The 17,630-nt window shown below is 31.6% G+C and overlaps 1 protein-coding gene across 2 annotated transcripts in view; it reads right to left on the bottom strand.

The window, feature by feature from the left end:
- LOC107444254 (carotenoid-cleaving dioxygenase, mitochondrial) overlaps nucleotides 1–16,911 on the bottom strand; it is a 31,790-nt gene extending 14,879 nt beyond the window's left edge. Inside the window, exons 1-3 of one of the 2 annotated variants that reach the window (XM_087151641.1) lie at nucleotides 16,749–16,911; nucleotides 2,791–3,049; nucleotides 876–1,014 (exon numbers count right to left, since the gene is read on the bottom strand). In XM_087151641.1, the coding sequence (XP_087007767.1) occupies nucleotides 876–1,014; nucleotides 2,791–3,049; nucleotides 16,749–16,836 (486 nt within the window). In that variant the 5' untranslated portion in view covers nucleotides 16,837–16,911. The remainder of the gene's footprint in view (nucleotides 1–875; nucleotides 1,015–2,790; nucleotides 3,050–16,748) is intronic. The other variant, XM_087151640.1, reaches the window with a different exon arrangement.
- Between the last annotated feature and the right edge of the window lie 719 nt (nucleotides 16,912–17,630).

The following is a 17,630-nucleotide window of genomic DNA, read 5'->3' on the forward strand; positions in this document are numbered from 1 at the left end:
TGATTGACAAGTCGTGAAACACGTCTCCGGTTCCTCTCATGCAGGATCTTTTTTCCGGCGACAATTCTGACGATGTCTTTCGCAACCACGTGTTATTACACCACTGCTTGTAACACCCACAAATCGAGCAACTTCATTCACCGTATGACCATGGGCACGACCAAACGCAATTGCCCTTTTTGTCACTCTGTCACATTCTGACACTTATCAATATTTACCCACAAATTCCTCTTGAAATGAAAATATCTCTCGGATGGCTACTTGCCTTTAAACACGTTGAGGCAATGCGCATGCAATTCAGCACGTCACTTGACCACTGCATCATCTAACGATTCATCGGTGCTTGCGCACTAGGGTGACTAATTTTTTTCCGGTGAGCTTATTATATGAATCATAATTTAAACTTACACCCACTTTAAAATTAAAATAAATAAAATCAGTTACAGTCAGGCTATAATTGTGTGGTAAGAATTTTAAACTTTTACACTCTTATTATTTTTGCCATAAAATATAATTTATTGAGAAACACATATTTTTAAGTCTAGTGCATAACAGTATAATTTAAAGTTCTATTGCAAAAAATATTAATAAAAGAACTTTATTCATTATAAATTAAATAAAATTTGGGCGATGCTTTAATTTTTTGAAGCTGTATTATAAATTGCATAAAATTGTCTTTCACTGTTTGCTCAGATACGGCATATAAATGCATTTTAAAATTTTAATCATTTATTTTTAATATTACAATCGAAAATTTCTATGAATTAAAAACAGAGTAAATGGCACCGAAACTTCGTGATCGGTCACAAAACCTTTTGACAACTTGGTGAAATAACCGCAATTTTAGTACCACATTCATTGTTTTCTCAACTAACCTTTTTGATACTATCTAACGTCACAGGATCAATTTTCCAAATACAGTTGGTTTCTGAACAAGCATACGCTTCTTCGGAGAACATAACAATGTTCACCAGATCATTGTCCGTCATTTCATCTGTAAATAAACTTGAAAACCTGAAACGAGCAATAATTTTATTGAAAAAGTAATGATGTTTCTAAAGACAGCTCAGTTAGTTTAAAGCAAATCAAAATTAATCACTGTATGTTTAACAATAGACTAAAAAAGAGAAACTAAAAATTTGAAACATTTCAGGCGAATCTTCGTTTAAATAGGAATTGATTGATTGATAGTAATATATTTTTGGCGTAAGAGTCTTTTTCTGTGTAATGATTGAAATGAAAATAAAAATGCATATATATTGAGAGGATTTGAATATAAAAGCGATGGAACGTTCATTAACTCCTTTTTCTTTCTTATCTACAACGTGCTCTTTTTTTTTCAAAAAAAAGAAAAGAAAAAAACGTATTATTAACTTCTACATTCAATTCATTACTCATCACAGTGACTTCAAATTGCACCTTTTTTCACTTGGTTAACGTAACGTGAATAACACGTTCCTTTACTATGATCGATCGTAATACTATGGTATAAAGAAAATAAAGCATTAAATTTGATCTGCTATCTTCTGCAATTACTCTAGCAACCTTTCAATGTATGTAGTAGTAACCCTTATTCTATTTTCAACAAGGATTTGATTCGCAGCCATTGAGATTTGTGTCCATATTTGCCATAAATATCTGATCAGCTAAAACTGTAGACTTCAAGCGTGTTTGCTTGGTTCGAAAGCATAGCTCTAACTCACCACAAATGTTCTATGGGACTAAAGTACTTTAAATATAGGGCAAGGAAAACGCTTTATAAGCATATATAGTCATCGTTGCTTCACAGATGCTGCAACATGACATGGAGCGTTCTCGTCCTTGGAGTAGCATTTGTAAATTCCATAAAATTGAAAGGGCATGGGGCTTAAAATGCTCCTGCAGGCATTGGCGTGCAATTTAGCAAGAACAGCATGTAAAGGTGCCAGGCCTTATCACAAAACACCGCCCCAAACACGCAATTGCAATTGCATTTGCACCTTTGTACATTTTACCCACTTCGTGCGATTTATACTGTATTCATACTTTTTATCTGATTTTATCCATACTTTTTATCTGATTTTAATTAAATTATCTTGTCTTAATCACCCACTACTACTATTTTATCAATTATAATTGTGTTACAATTAAATTTCGTATGCACTTAGGTTTTTAAATGAATTTACCGTATTGTTTGGCTCAGCATGTCCTCATCTGGACCTTGCGCCACTAAACCCTACATTCAATTCAATTCAATTCAATTCAATTCAATTCGCAATTGCATTTGATAGAAATGAATTGTTTGATCCCATTCCCTCACAGAGTTCGTCATATTGGTTTGTCCCAAGTCCAGGGTACTTACTTCAACATTTGTTTTAAAATGATCTAGTTAATAACTATTTATAACCTTTAATCAGTGAATATATTGAAAGGTAAACTGAAGCCATTCTATTTAAAGGACAGTACATTAGTAATGAATTTTTTTTTAGTTTGATTAAATGTAAATATTGATGCGAATAATATAATGCTTGTAAAGCAGTATTGTTTATCACTAATTACTTGAATTGTAATGTTTTAAATGTTGTTGTCACAATGAAAGTAATTTGTGATTACAGTAAATTTCCTCATTAATCTTAAATTTTTAGTTATTTAGTAACTTTTTTTAGTAATTTAGTAATTAATTATTAATTTTAATAATAATTAATTATTTATTTTATAATAATTATTAATTTTATTTAGTAATTTAGTTTTTAGTAAATTTTTAATTATCTTAAATTTTTAGTTATTTTTATTATGTTCTTATGTTGTTACCTTTGAAAAATAGTCTTGCATGGATCTGGAATAGCAGGAGTGGAGAATTCATTCACGACGATTCTATTGGCCTTCATATTTTGTCGATAGGTGTCACTTCTCAAAAACTTATTTTGATAAGTTACCTTACCGTCTTGAAAACTGAATTTGTGCATCAGAGCCAGGCCATCAAATATATGATTGAAGTGATCGGGTCCCACTTCTAGAAGTCCAGAACCTATCCTTATCAGTGATCCTTTCAGCCATCTTGGAATTTCACCTGGACACACGCAGGATAAACTTTTAAGTAAATGATTTAAAATGAAAATGTCTTATTAAATAATTCAAGTCTACTAGCAAAGAACATGTTGCAACAAAGCCATACCAGTACTGTACCACACCAATTTGTAAGTACTAGTGCTAGTGAATTTTAAACAATCAGCAGTAATAACAAAATTTCATCCGATTTTAACCTATAATTGCGGAAGTTGCAGTTTTTTTATTTATATTTTATATCGAACTTCATTGAAAACAGCGTTTAATATTTTTTTTAAAAAAAACCTATATGCGTGCCGGTGTCACAATGGTGCACCTTTATCAATAGGATAAATGACAGGGAAAGTAAAAACAGAGATGATTTAAACCGAAGGAGGTTACGTCATACTTAAGTTAAAGGTAAAACATTAAAGTAGCAGAAAATTTAAAATTAAAAAAAATTATGATTTACAAACGTTTTAGAAATATGGTAGCTCAACAAGATCAATACCATAGAGTTTTTATTTTTGATCTGTCCCCAAAATCCAGGACAGCACAAGAAATACATTTATGAATGATATGAGGTGAAGGAAAATCTCACCTAAGGTCTTCTGTACAACAATATGTTTTACAATAGATGAATGGTGGAGTTTTTGACGCAGAGCCGTTCTTTGAGCCGATGTTTGATTGCTCGTTTAGTTTGTTCTATGTACGGCAATACACAGTGGCATGAAATTTTGGGAATTACCGAGCTGTTAAAGCCATTTTTCCTACTGATGAAGATGTACCATTGTAACACCGAAACGTCTATAGGTTTTTAATTTCCTCACATATAATTACTCTCGTAATTTTGTTACATTTTGTATATTAAATAAATATCTTGAAATTAACTAAAAGATCTGTCTTAAAATTTTTTGCTTTGTTTGAAGAATCCATAAAATTTAGAGATACAATACAAAATACTAAAAACGCTTTCAGTACTCTGGAAAAACATAGTCCAAATAAAAAGTAGACTTACCATTGTATTTAATTTAATATAGCTTTTTTTTTATCGCTAAGTTTTTACATTTCGAATAATTATTGAAATCTTTAACCTAATGTAGTCTTCATTATTCAATTCTGTTTCTATATTTTGTTTTTGTCGCAACGAGACGAATAAAATTGAAAGTTTTTCGCATGCATACGTTTAAATGAATGACGTCATTCATTTAAACGTATGCATGCGAAAAACTTTCTATTTTATTAGATGTTTTACATCTCTTTTGATATTGTCAGGATATTCTTATTTATCCATGTTGTTTGGTTGAATAACACAGAGGCTAATGCCGGCAAATAAGGTATTTATTAAAACATAATATGAGGAAACAATAGTTCGCACACACAGTGCTACACATCTGAATCAACCAACAACCAGTCAGCTTCTTCAACAAATATATATCGATATCCCCTATCGGGAAGTCGTTGTATTACATTACGCAACTCGCGCAACTTAACTGAGAGGGAGAAGAAAAATGAGATTTTATTTGCATATTAACAACAATCCAAAAACACATAATACGAACTTGTTTAAATTTTTGTTTCAATTGAGTGTCAATGAGCCGATTTCTGTTCTTTTTCGTTTATTGGGATCCAAGAAAATAAATTGTAAAAACATGCATTATGGAAAATATTCATGCATTAAACTTTTTCAACAGAAGAAAGGAGAAAAAAAATCAGAATTTTTTTTCTCTCTCTACACTTTAAGCAAATAGTGATCAATAGTGGAACCCTAGTTAAAGGCTTCTGCTATATTGTTTTACTTAAGCTCCATCACGTTTTAACTATTTGTCCTTGTTTTAACTAACATCGTATTACCTTTTCTAATAGCACTATTTTATGTATGAAGGATTTGTTAGGTGAAATCCATCATCCTAACATTTTCGCATCTCTGCGAGCTATTGGAATTTTATATTGTATATAACAGGTTTTATCTGATTTTATCCACTGTTATTTATTACCCATGCACAGTTTTACCTATTTCATGTATTTTACATAACTGCGCCTTTATTGGAATTACTTGACTTTTAAATATATTCGTCTCGCTGTTGACGGTTTTATTACCTTTATGTACAGGGTGTTTATAAAGTCCCGGACCCATTTTGATGCTTAATAACTCATCAAATAATAAAGATAGATCAAAATTAATAGCATAAATGGTTCGATAGACTCAAAAAGTTTCATGACCTTTGTCAATGAACTTCCACGTGTGCCCCCTTCTTCGCACGGAGAATATCAAGTCGATAGTCAATTTCACGCCAGGTCGCGGCAAGAATGTCGGCATCCACAGAGACTATTGCGGTTGTAATTCTGGCTTTTTGGTCATCAATGTTCGACACGATCCTCCTGTAAACATTGTCCTTTATAAATCCCCAAAGAAAAAAGTCCAGCGGCGTTATATCAGGTGATCTGGGTGGCCAAGGAATTGGACCTCTTCGCCCAATCCATCTTCCTGGAAAATGGTCATTCAAAGAACTACGAACGATGATACCCCAATTAGGTGGAGCACCATCTTATTGCAAGAAAGCATGTGACTGAAGCTCTTCTAGTTGTGGAAATACGAAGTTTTCCAACATGTCTAAGTATATGACTGATGACACCGTCTTTTCTGTAAAAAAAAAGGCCCAATAACTCGGTCACCTGATATAACGTTGCTGGACTTTTTTCCTTGGGGATTTATAAAGGACAATGTTTACAGAAGGATCGTGTCGAACATTGATGACCTGAAAGCCAGAATTCCCTGTGGATGCCGACATGCTTGCCGCTACCTGGCGTGAAATTGACTATCGACTTGATATTCTCCGTGCGAAGAAGGGGGCACACGTGGAAGTTCATTGACAAAGGTCATGAAACTTTTTGAGTCTATCGAACCATTTATGCTATTAATTTTGATCTATCTTTATTATTTGATGAGTTATTAAGCATCAAAATGGGTCCGGGACTTCATAAACACCCTGTATTTTATAAAATTAAAATTTTAGTTTGCATTTTATATTTTAAGCTGCATTAACGTACTGTTTGGCGCAGCATATCCTCTTTTGGATCTTGTGCCATTAAACTCAACATTCAATCAATGAATTCTTTCATTTTTGGTAGATCTTTTATGTACGAAAAACTTGGTTGAAAAAACTCATTATCCCCACATCTTTGCTTTTCTACGTGGTATCAGTGGCGTAGCTACCTTGGGGCTAGGCGGGGCAGTGCCCCGGGGCCCTCGAGCTCAGGGGGCCCTCGAATCCTAACCAGAAATCTCGATCGAACTGAACTTTTGGAAATTTCTCCCATTTTCAAAATAAATATGACAGATTGCAACCCCACTTTAATCATGACAACTCAGTTTAGAGAAATTCAAAAGTTATGCCTAGGGAATTCCCCTAAATTCTTTCTGTAGGTTGGCAGTGTTGTCAATTTGACGGATAGTGATATGTGCGTTTTATTATTCATCGATGTGCGTTTTATTGTGAATTCGAGTTAAGATTTTTTTTCGAGAACGGTTGAAAAATTAATACTGTATCAGGAGTAAGTAAGCTAATGTCAATAAACTTTTTTGTACTGTTCAATATAGTGGCTCAATTTTATTTGATTTTACCACACATCATGTCCGTTAAGTCAATAAATCGTAACAAATATATAGATTTTGACTACAGTTCATTGTATAACGCGAAATATCATGAAAAAATGCAAGTCACCTGCAGTAGGTACATTAATTCAGGTCCGCGGGCAGGAGATCGTTCATGGTCTCTGTAATGCCTTTCCTTTCCAATAAATAAGCAGACCAAATTTTTGAAACAATGAAACTTAACTTTATTTAAAAACAAAAGAAATGGGCATTGTTTTCCAGTAAGAGCTTCCAGCTCTTAGAATACCAAGGGAGACCCTCTCCCGATTATATCAAACATACATCAACTTTTCTCTCTCTCTCATCCCTCCGACGGGATGACAAAATGCGCCTTAAAAGGTCGCCAAACAGTTGCCAACCATTAAAGTCTCCACCGTTAAATGTGGTAACACTATCGGTGATAATTTATTTCCGGGGATTCCCCAACAACACTTGTAGCGTATCATTGTGTTTCTCTTTCCTTTTATTTTACTTTTAACGTCGTCAGTGAACAGTGAGTACCTACCTACTCGAGCACAATCTAATATTGTATTGTTTAAATAAATTAGAAAATTATGGATAAAAAGAAGAAACCCAGTGGTGCATTTAAACGCAAACAACGCCAAGAAAGAGAAGATGGTAAACAAAAATTGCCCAAAATTGACAAGTTTTTTAGTCAGCCTTCTGCAAGTACATCTGGCCAAAATATTTCTATTGATAATGACTCAAATAATGTGGTAACTGCAGTGTTGGTTGAGAAGCCTACTGAAGAAGATTCGACAATTATTGCAGTTGGAGATACCTCCGCCGCCGATCATGTGAACGTGGATGATGTTTGCATGACACACATAAGAGCGGAGGGTTTGGAGGAACCACAGACCTCTATATTTTTAGAAAATGTGTACGACAAATCTTCTTATGACTTGGGAAACTTCACGAACAAGATATTAAGTGATAACGAAAAACGTCAAATTCTTGATATGGGGCCTTTACAGCCTTCAGGACCTTTTTCAACAGACGTCAACCAGAACAATAGGTGTTTTTCAAAATCGTACTACGTTTCGTGTTCTAAATATGGGCCAATTAATCATTTTTGGTTGTGTTATTCCAAAATACTAGACTCTGCCGATTGTCAACCCTGCTGGTTATTTGCTTCACAAAGGAATAATGTTTGGTGTACGGGAATTCGAGATTGGAAGCATTTAACAGAAAGAATTAAACAACACAGTTGTTCGAGTGGCCTTCCGGAAGCATGTGCTGTGTATGAATTTTGGAGAAAAAAAACGATACTAATACTATCGACAAGGAACTTGAAAATGAAATTCGCAAAGAAGCATCATTTTGGAAAATGGTTTTTCAAAGGTTACTCGATATCATACTTACCCTAGCAAAGAGTTCTTTGGCTTTGAGAAGACATCAAGAAGACTTAAGTCAGAAAGGATACTACGGAAATTTTCTGTCCTTTGTAGAGCTTGTCACCCGATATGATCACATTTTGCGGCAAGTTATGGATATGCCCAAAGGTAATAATAATTATTTTTAAGTTTTTTTTATCGTTTTATTTTGTTTATAATTATTAACTGTTTAATATCAGGACTTTTTTGAAATTGTGTTTTTTTATGTTTTTAAGATCTACAAGATATCTGAGTGCAACAATTCAAAATGAAATGATTGAGAGCTTGGGGACCAAACTCGAAACCCATCTACTAGGGCGTCACCGTTTTTTGCCATCATAATGGATACGACACAGGACATATTGAAGGTAGATCAGCTAAGCATTGTTGTGAGGTATGCAGTAATAACCAGATCGGAAAATGGACAGTCAATTGATATAGAAGTAAAAGAATTGTTTCTAGGCTCTTATGCAGCCATCAAACATGGCGCAGTAGATTTAGTCAACCAAGTGACAACATTATTTATCGACAAAAATATTGATTTAAAAAAATGTGTGGGGCAAGGCTATGATGGAGCCAGTGTGATGAGTGGTGTGTATAATGGTGTACAAAAACATATTAAGGATATCCAGCCTAACGCAGAGTACGTACATTGTGCCACTCATAATTTAAATTTGGTGATAAATGATGCCGTTAGCAGTTGTGTGGAAATACAGATTTTTTTCGCAACGTTGCAAGATTTGTATAACTTTTTCGGAAACAGCATCAAACGTTGGGATCTGTCAAAATTCACCGGCGAATCGGACACCACTCTAAAAAAACTAAATCCGACTAGATGGTCCAGTAGGGTCAATACGATTTCAGCAATAAAACTTCGTTATTTAGATATTATCAAAGCATTATCAGAAATAGTTCTAAAGAGCCCTAATAAAGATGAGCGTAGTGAAGCAGAGAGTATTAAAACAAAAATGCTAAATTTCGAGTTCGTGTTGCTTTGCGAATTCATGCACAGTGTATTATTGAACGACATCAATTATGCATCCAAAACTTTACAAAAATGCGACATCAATTTGGGCGAGGCGAGTAAAGTTTTAGCTGAGACCAAAGCAGAGTTGCAAATTTATAGAAATGATTTCGAATTATTCAAGTGCAAAGCCAGTGAAACTGTAAGAAAATATGGTATTGATACCCATTTTCAAGAAAAAAGGCAAAGAGAAGTTAAAAAAACATTTTGATGAATTAGCTGCTGATCACCGATTTCCAAACCGAGAAAAAATATTTAAAATTGAGATTTTCAATAATGTACTAGTCACAGTAATATCTCAATTAGATACACGTTTTATTGGTATGAGTGCAGTCTGTCATATATTCGATTTTCTAACACCAACATTTTTATTACATGCTGATGAAGCAACTTTATTACAAAAGTGTGACGAATTCCAAAGGAAATATTCAGATATAGTTTTTCACTTCAATTCATTAATAGATATTTACCACCTAGTTTCACCTCAACTAACTCAAGCATGGACTGTTCACCAATTATGTAAGGAAATAATGAGCAAATATGGAGTGCTAGAATGCGACCTAACGGAAGTATTTACAGCAATGTTATTATTCTTTACAATTCCTGTCACTTCTGCAGCAGCTGAAAGGTCATTTAGCAAATTAAAAATAATAAAAAATTATTCAAGAAATAATAAGCAATTGAAAACAAAACCGCATCAAGCCTGGATTTAAACGAAGTTATTGATACTTCTGCGAAAACTAAAGCTAGGAAAAAATTTTAAATATAATTGTTATTTAGTCAGTTGGTTGGCCCGATCTGTATATAATAAATCCTTGAATCTTCTCTATTTCGCGCTATTAGCCAAACCTACACCAAGTATTAATTGTAATTTATGTTGTTACTGCTTAATATTTTTATTACCTGCCCTGCAGTGCACAAAAAAGAGCTTAAGTAGCTTAGCATTTTTAAAGTATTTGTATATTTCATATTTTTATTTGATAAAACCTAATCAATTTACATAGCAGTGGGGCCCCATTTTTTAATTTGCCCCAGGGACCTTGGTTACCTAGCTACGCCACTGCGTGGTATTGGTATTTTAAATTATGTATACGTGCTTAACGGAGTTAATTTGGTATAATTTTATCCACTTATAAATATATCTATCGATAAGCACCATTTTATCAATTTAATATAATTTTGCGAGATAAATTTTGTCGTCCGTACTTTACCTTTTGATTTGCTTTTAAACAGTTTTGTTTCCTTCAGCTCCTATGGACCTTTGCGCTATTAAACCAATTATAATCAATTGTGTAATGTTTACGTTATGTATGTTATCTTACAGAATTGATCAGTGTAGTTTTTGCCGTAATAGTTATCTCAATTAAATAATGACATTGTAAAAAATGGAATTGATCAGTGTAGTTTTTGCCGTAATAGTTACCTCAATTAAATAATGACATTGTAAAAAATGGAATTGATTCAAAAATAATATGTTCAGAATGTTAATAATAGTTCACATTATCGTAAAAAGAAAAGATTAAAGGTGGATAACTTGAGATAAGTAATAAAAAAGCTCGTAAATTCTATTGAAAATATTATACAAGGTCAAATTATTTTTTTTAACTGATTTGTTGAAACTCGTGAGAAAAAAAAATTAGCGATATTTATCACTTTTTAGTTACAATGTTTCAAACTGAAAGTTTTTGACATTGTTTCTTTAAATATTCTGACAAAGTAAATTAAGATAAAACATGATTAAATGACTGTTAACTTATTAAAAATGTGTAAAGCTTTTTTAGCTAATAATTTATACGTTATATATGCATTATACAATTCCGCTCACAAACCACAAACCCAGTCCATCCGAATCCTGAGAAAAATTTATAGGAAAAAAAAGCATCTCAAAAAATTGACTCAATTTGGTTAGTAAAAACAAATATATTTTTATATAACTCAGATGTCATTAGATATTTCTTTTAAATTAATTGTTTACAAGAATTAATTTGAAGTGTACTAAAACTCTTACAGTGCCCCACAAAGTTTAGAAACGCTTGGAATTATTTTATAAATTTAAGGAAAAAAATTCATTTTTTTCTTTTGACAGATGTAAGCATAATAAACAGATATGGTTAGATTCAAATTGAAAGAAAAGTGATAGGCTAATAACATAGAAAAATAATAAATAAGTAAATAAATAAAATTTATATTTTGACTTGCCCCGAAAGCTTAGTTCCAGGACTGGATTAATTCAGAATTTTTACAAATAACGCCAAGTTAGAAATTTTAGCATTTGCAGCTAATCCTTGGGTCGTGATAGCCTGGTTGGCAGGGCGCTGGACTTTCGTTCGTGAGAATGGGAGTTCGAATCCAGCCGGCCAAAGATTTCCCGTGCAGTAAATGGTGACTGTTGCGCGTTAAATCTGTCAGGTCGCAAAGCTCTCCATATTCCCACAACAAATTGTACCTCTGGGGTACTGAATTGGAGATTGATCGTTCTCTGGTTTAGGTCAAAATTATGATCTGTGGATGAATGAATAGGTCCTACCTATGACTAGGGGTGTGGCAAAAGTCGAATTCTTCGCCATAGATGGCGTCACTGTAAAAACAAGAACAATCTCACCCTTTACCTAAATGGCCTACGACAACAATATTATAAATTCCTGGGACTACTTTTAAATTTTATTCCAAGTCAAAACAATTCACGTATGAAAAAAAATTTCTGAATTCGGAGGTTAAAACCTGAAAAGAAATCTATTTAATAATTCTTAGTATGTTATGCGCAGAATTTCAGAAACAATTTTGAGCGCCATAGTGCGGTAATAATTATTAAATTTTCCATATTTACACATTTATCATTATAATTATTGTTTGAATGTGAAGTTGTTGCTCAGATTACTTAGCCCTTTTTTTAGGACTTTTGTATCATTTGATACCACAAGCAATTGAAAAATTGGCACTATCGCTTTATATTCTTTATTTAGCGTGGAGCAGGGCTCGAAAAAAGTCAGAAATTTTACCCGTCCCCGAGGACGGCTTGTCCAACAATGTACCCGTCCTCCTTTGAAACTAACCCGTCGTTTCTAAATAAATAAAAATATAATTTTCGCCTATTTATTACTAACAATTATATAAATTGCGCAATGAATTAGTAGTTACTAGGATTACAATTACTAGGATAGCATTATACGGTAATAAAAGAAATACTAGGTTACTAATAGTAAAACCCATTATTTCTTTAATGAAATAATTTATTTCTTTAATGAAATAATTTAAATAACAAAGGTCAAGTTATCTGTCAATTATCATGTCAATTTATCCGATGGTACTGCGTTTTTTAAATGAATCAAATACGACGTTTGCCAGTTCCACAATCAAGCCACTGATTTGCAGAGGTTTCTGCACAGAAATCTGTAAGAGGTTTTTCATTTATTAAGACCAGCATGTAATGTGGTTTTTTTTTTTTTTTTTTTGCAAGTTCATTGCTGAAAAGCCCCTTTCAACCGCTGCAGTACTCCCAGACAGAGAAAACATCAGTATGTTGCTGTATTTCGAGATTAGAGGGTCATTTTAGAAGTGAGCAGCTAGATTCTTGTAAGATAACAAAAATTGAAAATATATCACGAACATTAACGGGAAAATGGCCGTCCGTGCGGACGTTGGATTCGAGAAATTTGTTGTCCGCGGGGAATTTTTTACCGCCGAGGACGGGAGGCTTTTCGAGCCCTGGCGTAGAGATAATTAGTTTACGAAATATCTTATATTGCAGAAATTATTTGATATTTTCTATGAAACATTTATAAAATAACTGATGTTTTATAAAAAACATTTTTTTAAAAAGTTTACTCAAATTTTTCATAACTTTTTTTAATCAAATAAAGTTTTAAGATTTTTTTTTTTTTTTAAAGATTAGTTATACTTGTGAAAGATCGTAAAAATGAAATCTCAGAAGACTTTCGCGGAATTCAAGTATCAATTATTTAAAATGTGTATGATAATGTGTCATCCAATCTTTCTTGAAACCGGAAATAAAAGAGAGTATTGCATTTCTAACTTTTTAGTATACTTTCTCGTAATTTTATGCTTGGTTGCTTTTAAAATGAAAATGATCCCTTGAGCCAAGGTTAAAAAAATTGTCTTTTTTGGCTTTTAAACTACTAAATTGTTAAAGAAAAGAAACATTTCTATTCCTTATTCCGAATTTTATTCTGAATTTATTTAAGACTTCACTAACAGTAGAAATTGGTTTTACTTTTCTTTTCTTTTTGTTTTAAATTTGGAATGTGTTTCATTGTTAAAAGCAAAATAATACTATTAATTTTTACTTTAAATTTTCAATTTCTGTTTCGTTTAAAGAATGTTCTTATCCTGGAAAAAGGTCTGAATTTGTTTCTTCCCAGTGGCAACACTAACGAAATAATTTCACATTAAAAAAAATTAAGTAATTGAAAGTAGGATGTTATACCACAACGGCTCAGCGAATGAAGGCTCAGCCAGTTCTTGAGGTGACCATATAATCCATTTTTAGTGAATTTATTGCTTCAATTATTTTTTCTTTTGAAAATTCTGCTGCTTCTAAGCGCGTTTCTTTCAAAGAAAGTTCTCTTATTATAGAATTAAACATTTTGTATTATTTTACTACCATTTTTAGTCGGGGTTTTTTCCGTTAGATATAAGTAACAAAATATTTAGCTAAAAGACATGCATTCGATATTTGAGTTCGGAACAAGCATAAAAGAAAGTTATTTCCCTACTTAATTTTATTTGTAACATTATCTGAAAATTCAGCTGAAGTGTTTACGATAAAATAAGAATAAGTGTGTTAGGGCGAATGTTCAATGATAAATTTTTAATTTTTATTTATTTATTCACTAACATCGAGACATGTGTAACAAATTGCGCTTAATTTTAAATTTTGATACCATCTATGCGCTAGTTGTAAGTGACCAGTCTCAGCATGATATTATCTATAAGTAAAAAGTCTTCTTCGTTTACATTAACATTTTTAAAAGGAAACAATTAGGATTATATTCTTTTTACTTGATAAATTGGGTATACTTTTACACAAGAATGAATATTTTACATACTGCATTTTTAATATCCTGGGACATTACAACCCGACTGCTGTCAAACAATTTTAGATTACGTGCTAGCATATTGTTCTAACAGGAAAACTATTACGTAAGCATATTGCTCTAACTGTATCAACAATTATCATGCTTGTTTCATTACAATTCTAATGCGGTTATATGGAATTTGGAATTGGTTTCAGGCTCTGCCTTTTCTGTATTTTCTTTAGAATGCAATGAAATGCTTGCCCTTGTATTTATTACAAATATATTGTAAAAAAAAAAGAATAAAAAAATAAGATGGTTAAATTTTTTTTTTTTTGATTCTAAGCATTGTATCGAGTATCAAAACAGTAAAGAATTCTGATAGAAACTTTATATTATTTCTCAAATATTAGATTTACACGTACAATTTAATAACAATGAATATGAAATTATGTTTAGTTTTGATCTTTGTGCACGTTGTCACATTAGATAAAATAATAAGCAGCCTAGTTCCCTTCGATGGAATGTATAGTAATTAATGAAATAATGTACCTTTGAAAATTAAACGATTTCGTTTTAAATGAATTTTTTTTTTAAAATTTAAGGTAATCTCCATCCTCCCAGGAAACATTTATGCTTCATAACCTTTCTCCTCTCTATCCTCCCAGAAGAAATTTAACGGTAAAAATAACAATTCTTCTTTTATGGAGAAGTTCTGAAACTCTCGCAAGAAACTCTCTATAGGAAGACTTTTTTTTCAGTCTCATCTGCTTTTAGCCAAAATAGCGTTTGGGGTAGGAAAAGAGGGTATGGAATGAAACTGGAATCCTTCTCACTACTGTTCATATTTTAGAACTTTTCTCCTTTCTAGTCCTTCAAATGAAATCTAACATTCCCGAAAAAAAAATGATGATAAGGGTGAAAATGGTAAAACGGGAGTCATATTCTCATTTAAATGGGAATTTTACATAATTAGCAAGAATGGTGACAGGGCTTGACTTTTTATTATTATTTTGCAGTGCAGTTTTAACAGTATTTATATTTAAGCAGAGCTTGATATTCTGTATTTAAAAACCAGTCTTTCAAATAGCATCTCCCAGATTTTTATTCTTCGAAGCAGTTAAAAGGCTTAGAATAATAACTCATCTTTCCATTTAAAAAGAACGTTTTCTTTTTTATGTTTTAGCGTTATTATTTTTCTTTAAACAAAAAGGTAAGGAATATTGTTTTACGATGTCTTTAACTGAGAAGTAATACTAGTGGGAAAAGACTAATGATGCATTTATAGTATTGGACAATAATATCAATAATGCTTAATAATAATATAATTCTTATAATATTGATTAATAGTATTTGTCTATAACTACTGCATTTAACGTATTTATAATTTAGGGTTGATAAACAACTTACATCATTTGGCGCATTAGTTTTTACTAATTTTTAAATTGAAATTGTCTGTAATTAATTATTTAGACATCTCTTCAATAAACAAGTTAAGCATTTTTATTTAAAAAAATTGAACAGTTAAGGAGTTATTTTAAAATTTAACAGTTTTTTAAAAAATAATTTCGTATTTAACATTAATTTTTTTCTCTTTTTAAATAATACGTTGCTGTTTATTCGAAAATTTGTGTAGATAATTTAATTTCAATTTTCATACAAATGAATAGTATATATATATATCAGTTAATGCTGCAAGCATTCAACGTAAATATACATTTTCCTAATGGCTAGAGCTTCGTAAATTCTCAATAATTTCATTTCAATTTTCATACAAATGAATAGTATATATATATATCAGTTAATGCTGCAAGCATTCAACGTAAATATACATTTTCCTAATGGCTAGAGCTTCGTAAATTCTTTTTTTAGCATAGAAACATGTTAACGATACTGCGAGTAAGCCCGTGAGTTCAAAGAAAACAGTCTAATTTTGGCTTTTTGAAAATAGAACAAACCTGTAACTTCTCCGGCTTTAGCAAAATATTTTTCATTTTATATAAAGTTGCAGCAAAATTTATGATACAGTATTTAATTGAAAACTAATTTTAACCATCACTACATTTGAATAATTCAAAGATATATACATAAAAAAATTGAAAAATATTATATATGCTTTAAAAATATATGAAAACATTTAGTTATTTTTATTTCTTTGCAACTATGAATGTCCCCGCGAAGAGGAAATATAGTTCCTAACTTATTTATCAGTTGTCTAAGATTAATATTAACATCATTCCCATTACCTTACAACAACTTTTAAAGAAATCGCGTTTTCAGCAAAAATATATAATTAATAATACATCTGCCTTTAAATAATTTACATTTAAAAACATATTTTCAAAATGAAGGATGACGTTAAACCTCCTAAATGGAATGAATCAACAGCAATTTCTAAAAACGTATTTATAGTTTTTTTTAATAATATATTAATAAAAAAAAACTTTTTCGCTTTAAAAAAAATTGGGGGAAGAATGGGGAGACGTATAAGGGAGATTTAGTTCTCCTGCATGACGTCACTGAGTTATCGATCGAAATAATCGATCCTACATTGCATCATCCGTCTGTGAAGCATGTAAGTTATGTGAAACATTCAGTAACATAAAGGAATAAAATAAACCATAAAATAAATTACTTACCTTTCGCTTCGCCTTCAATAGGTAAATCTGTTTCCTCTTTGCAAGATCTAAGAAAAGGAAAATATGAACTCGCTGATTTAGCTTCCATTATTACGATGAGGAGAAATCTTCTTTTCCTTCAGCTGAGTTCTCTCCAGATGTGGATGTTCGAATTGTTTATAGAGGTCGCTGTTTTAGATGACGTCAAGAAAACATGGAATATTCAATTCATTTTAGAAAAAGATTTTTTTTAAAAAAACTCTTCCGAAGACCCGGGATTTTAATTTGTTTTTAATTAATAATCTGCCTTCTGAGACTAAAAATTAATTGCAATTCGACGCAATTTTTTTCTTATAAAATATATTCAGATGATGCTTTCGTGTTTGTATTCCACCATTCATAAGACAAAGACTACCAATTTTATAAGACAATCGATGAACTAGTATTCTAATTTTTTAAAAAAAGTGTCTTTAGTTAAAGTTCATCATAATACGAGTTTAAACACTGTTAATTGCAATTCTATAGCTGAGACAAGGCAAATGACGGCACAATATTGCTACATATAGTAATCTCGTGTTGTTATATTATCGTAAATCTGAATTAAAATTTGAAATTAATAGAAAAAAAGTTAAATTTAAATTTGAATAGACTTTAGAAGTGTATTCAGAGCTCCGCGATAGTTAGAAATTCTTCTGTAAAAGTTTAAAATACAACATTCAATGAAATTATTTAACTTGCTCGGCTTAATCGAATAATGGGGGGATGACCTTTTTTTAACTTGAACCATGCAAAACATGCTTAAAACAAACTATGGCTCATACATAGCTATGGGTTGATGGTAGAATAATGAGTTGTTTTTTTAATGCAAGTCTTTAAAAAGCACCAATAAATATACTACTTACT

This window comes from Parasteatoda tepidariorum, chromosome 9, assembly GCF_982258835.1.
Source record: "Parasteatoda tepidariorum strain Cologne lab strain chromosome 9, Ptep-v5.0, whole genome shotgun sequence".
Classification (NCBI taxonomy): Eukaryota; Metazoa; Arthropoda; class Arachnida; order Araneae; family Theridiidae; genus Parasteatoda; species Parasteatoda tepidariorum.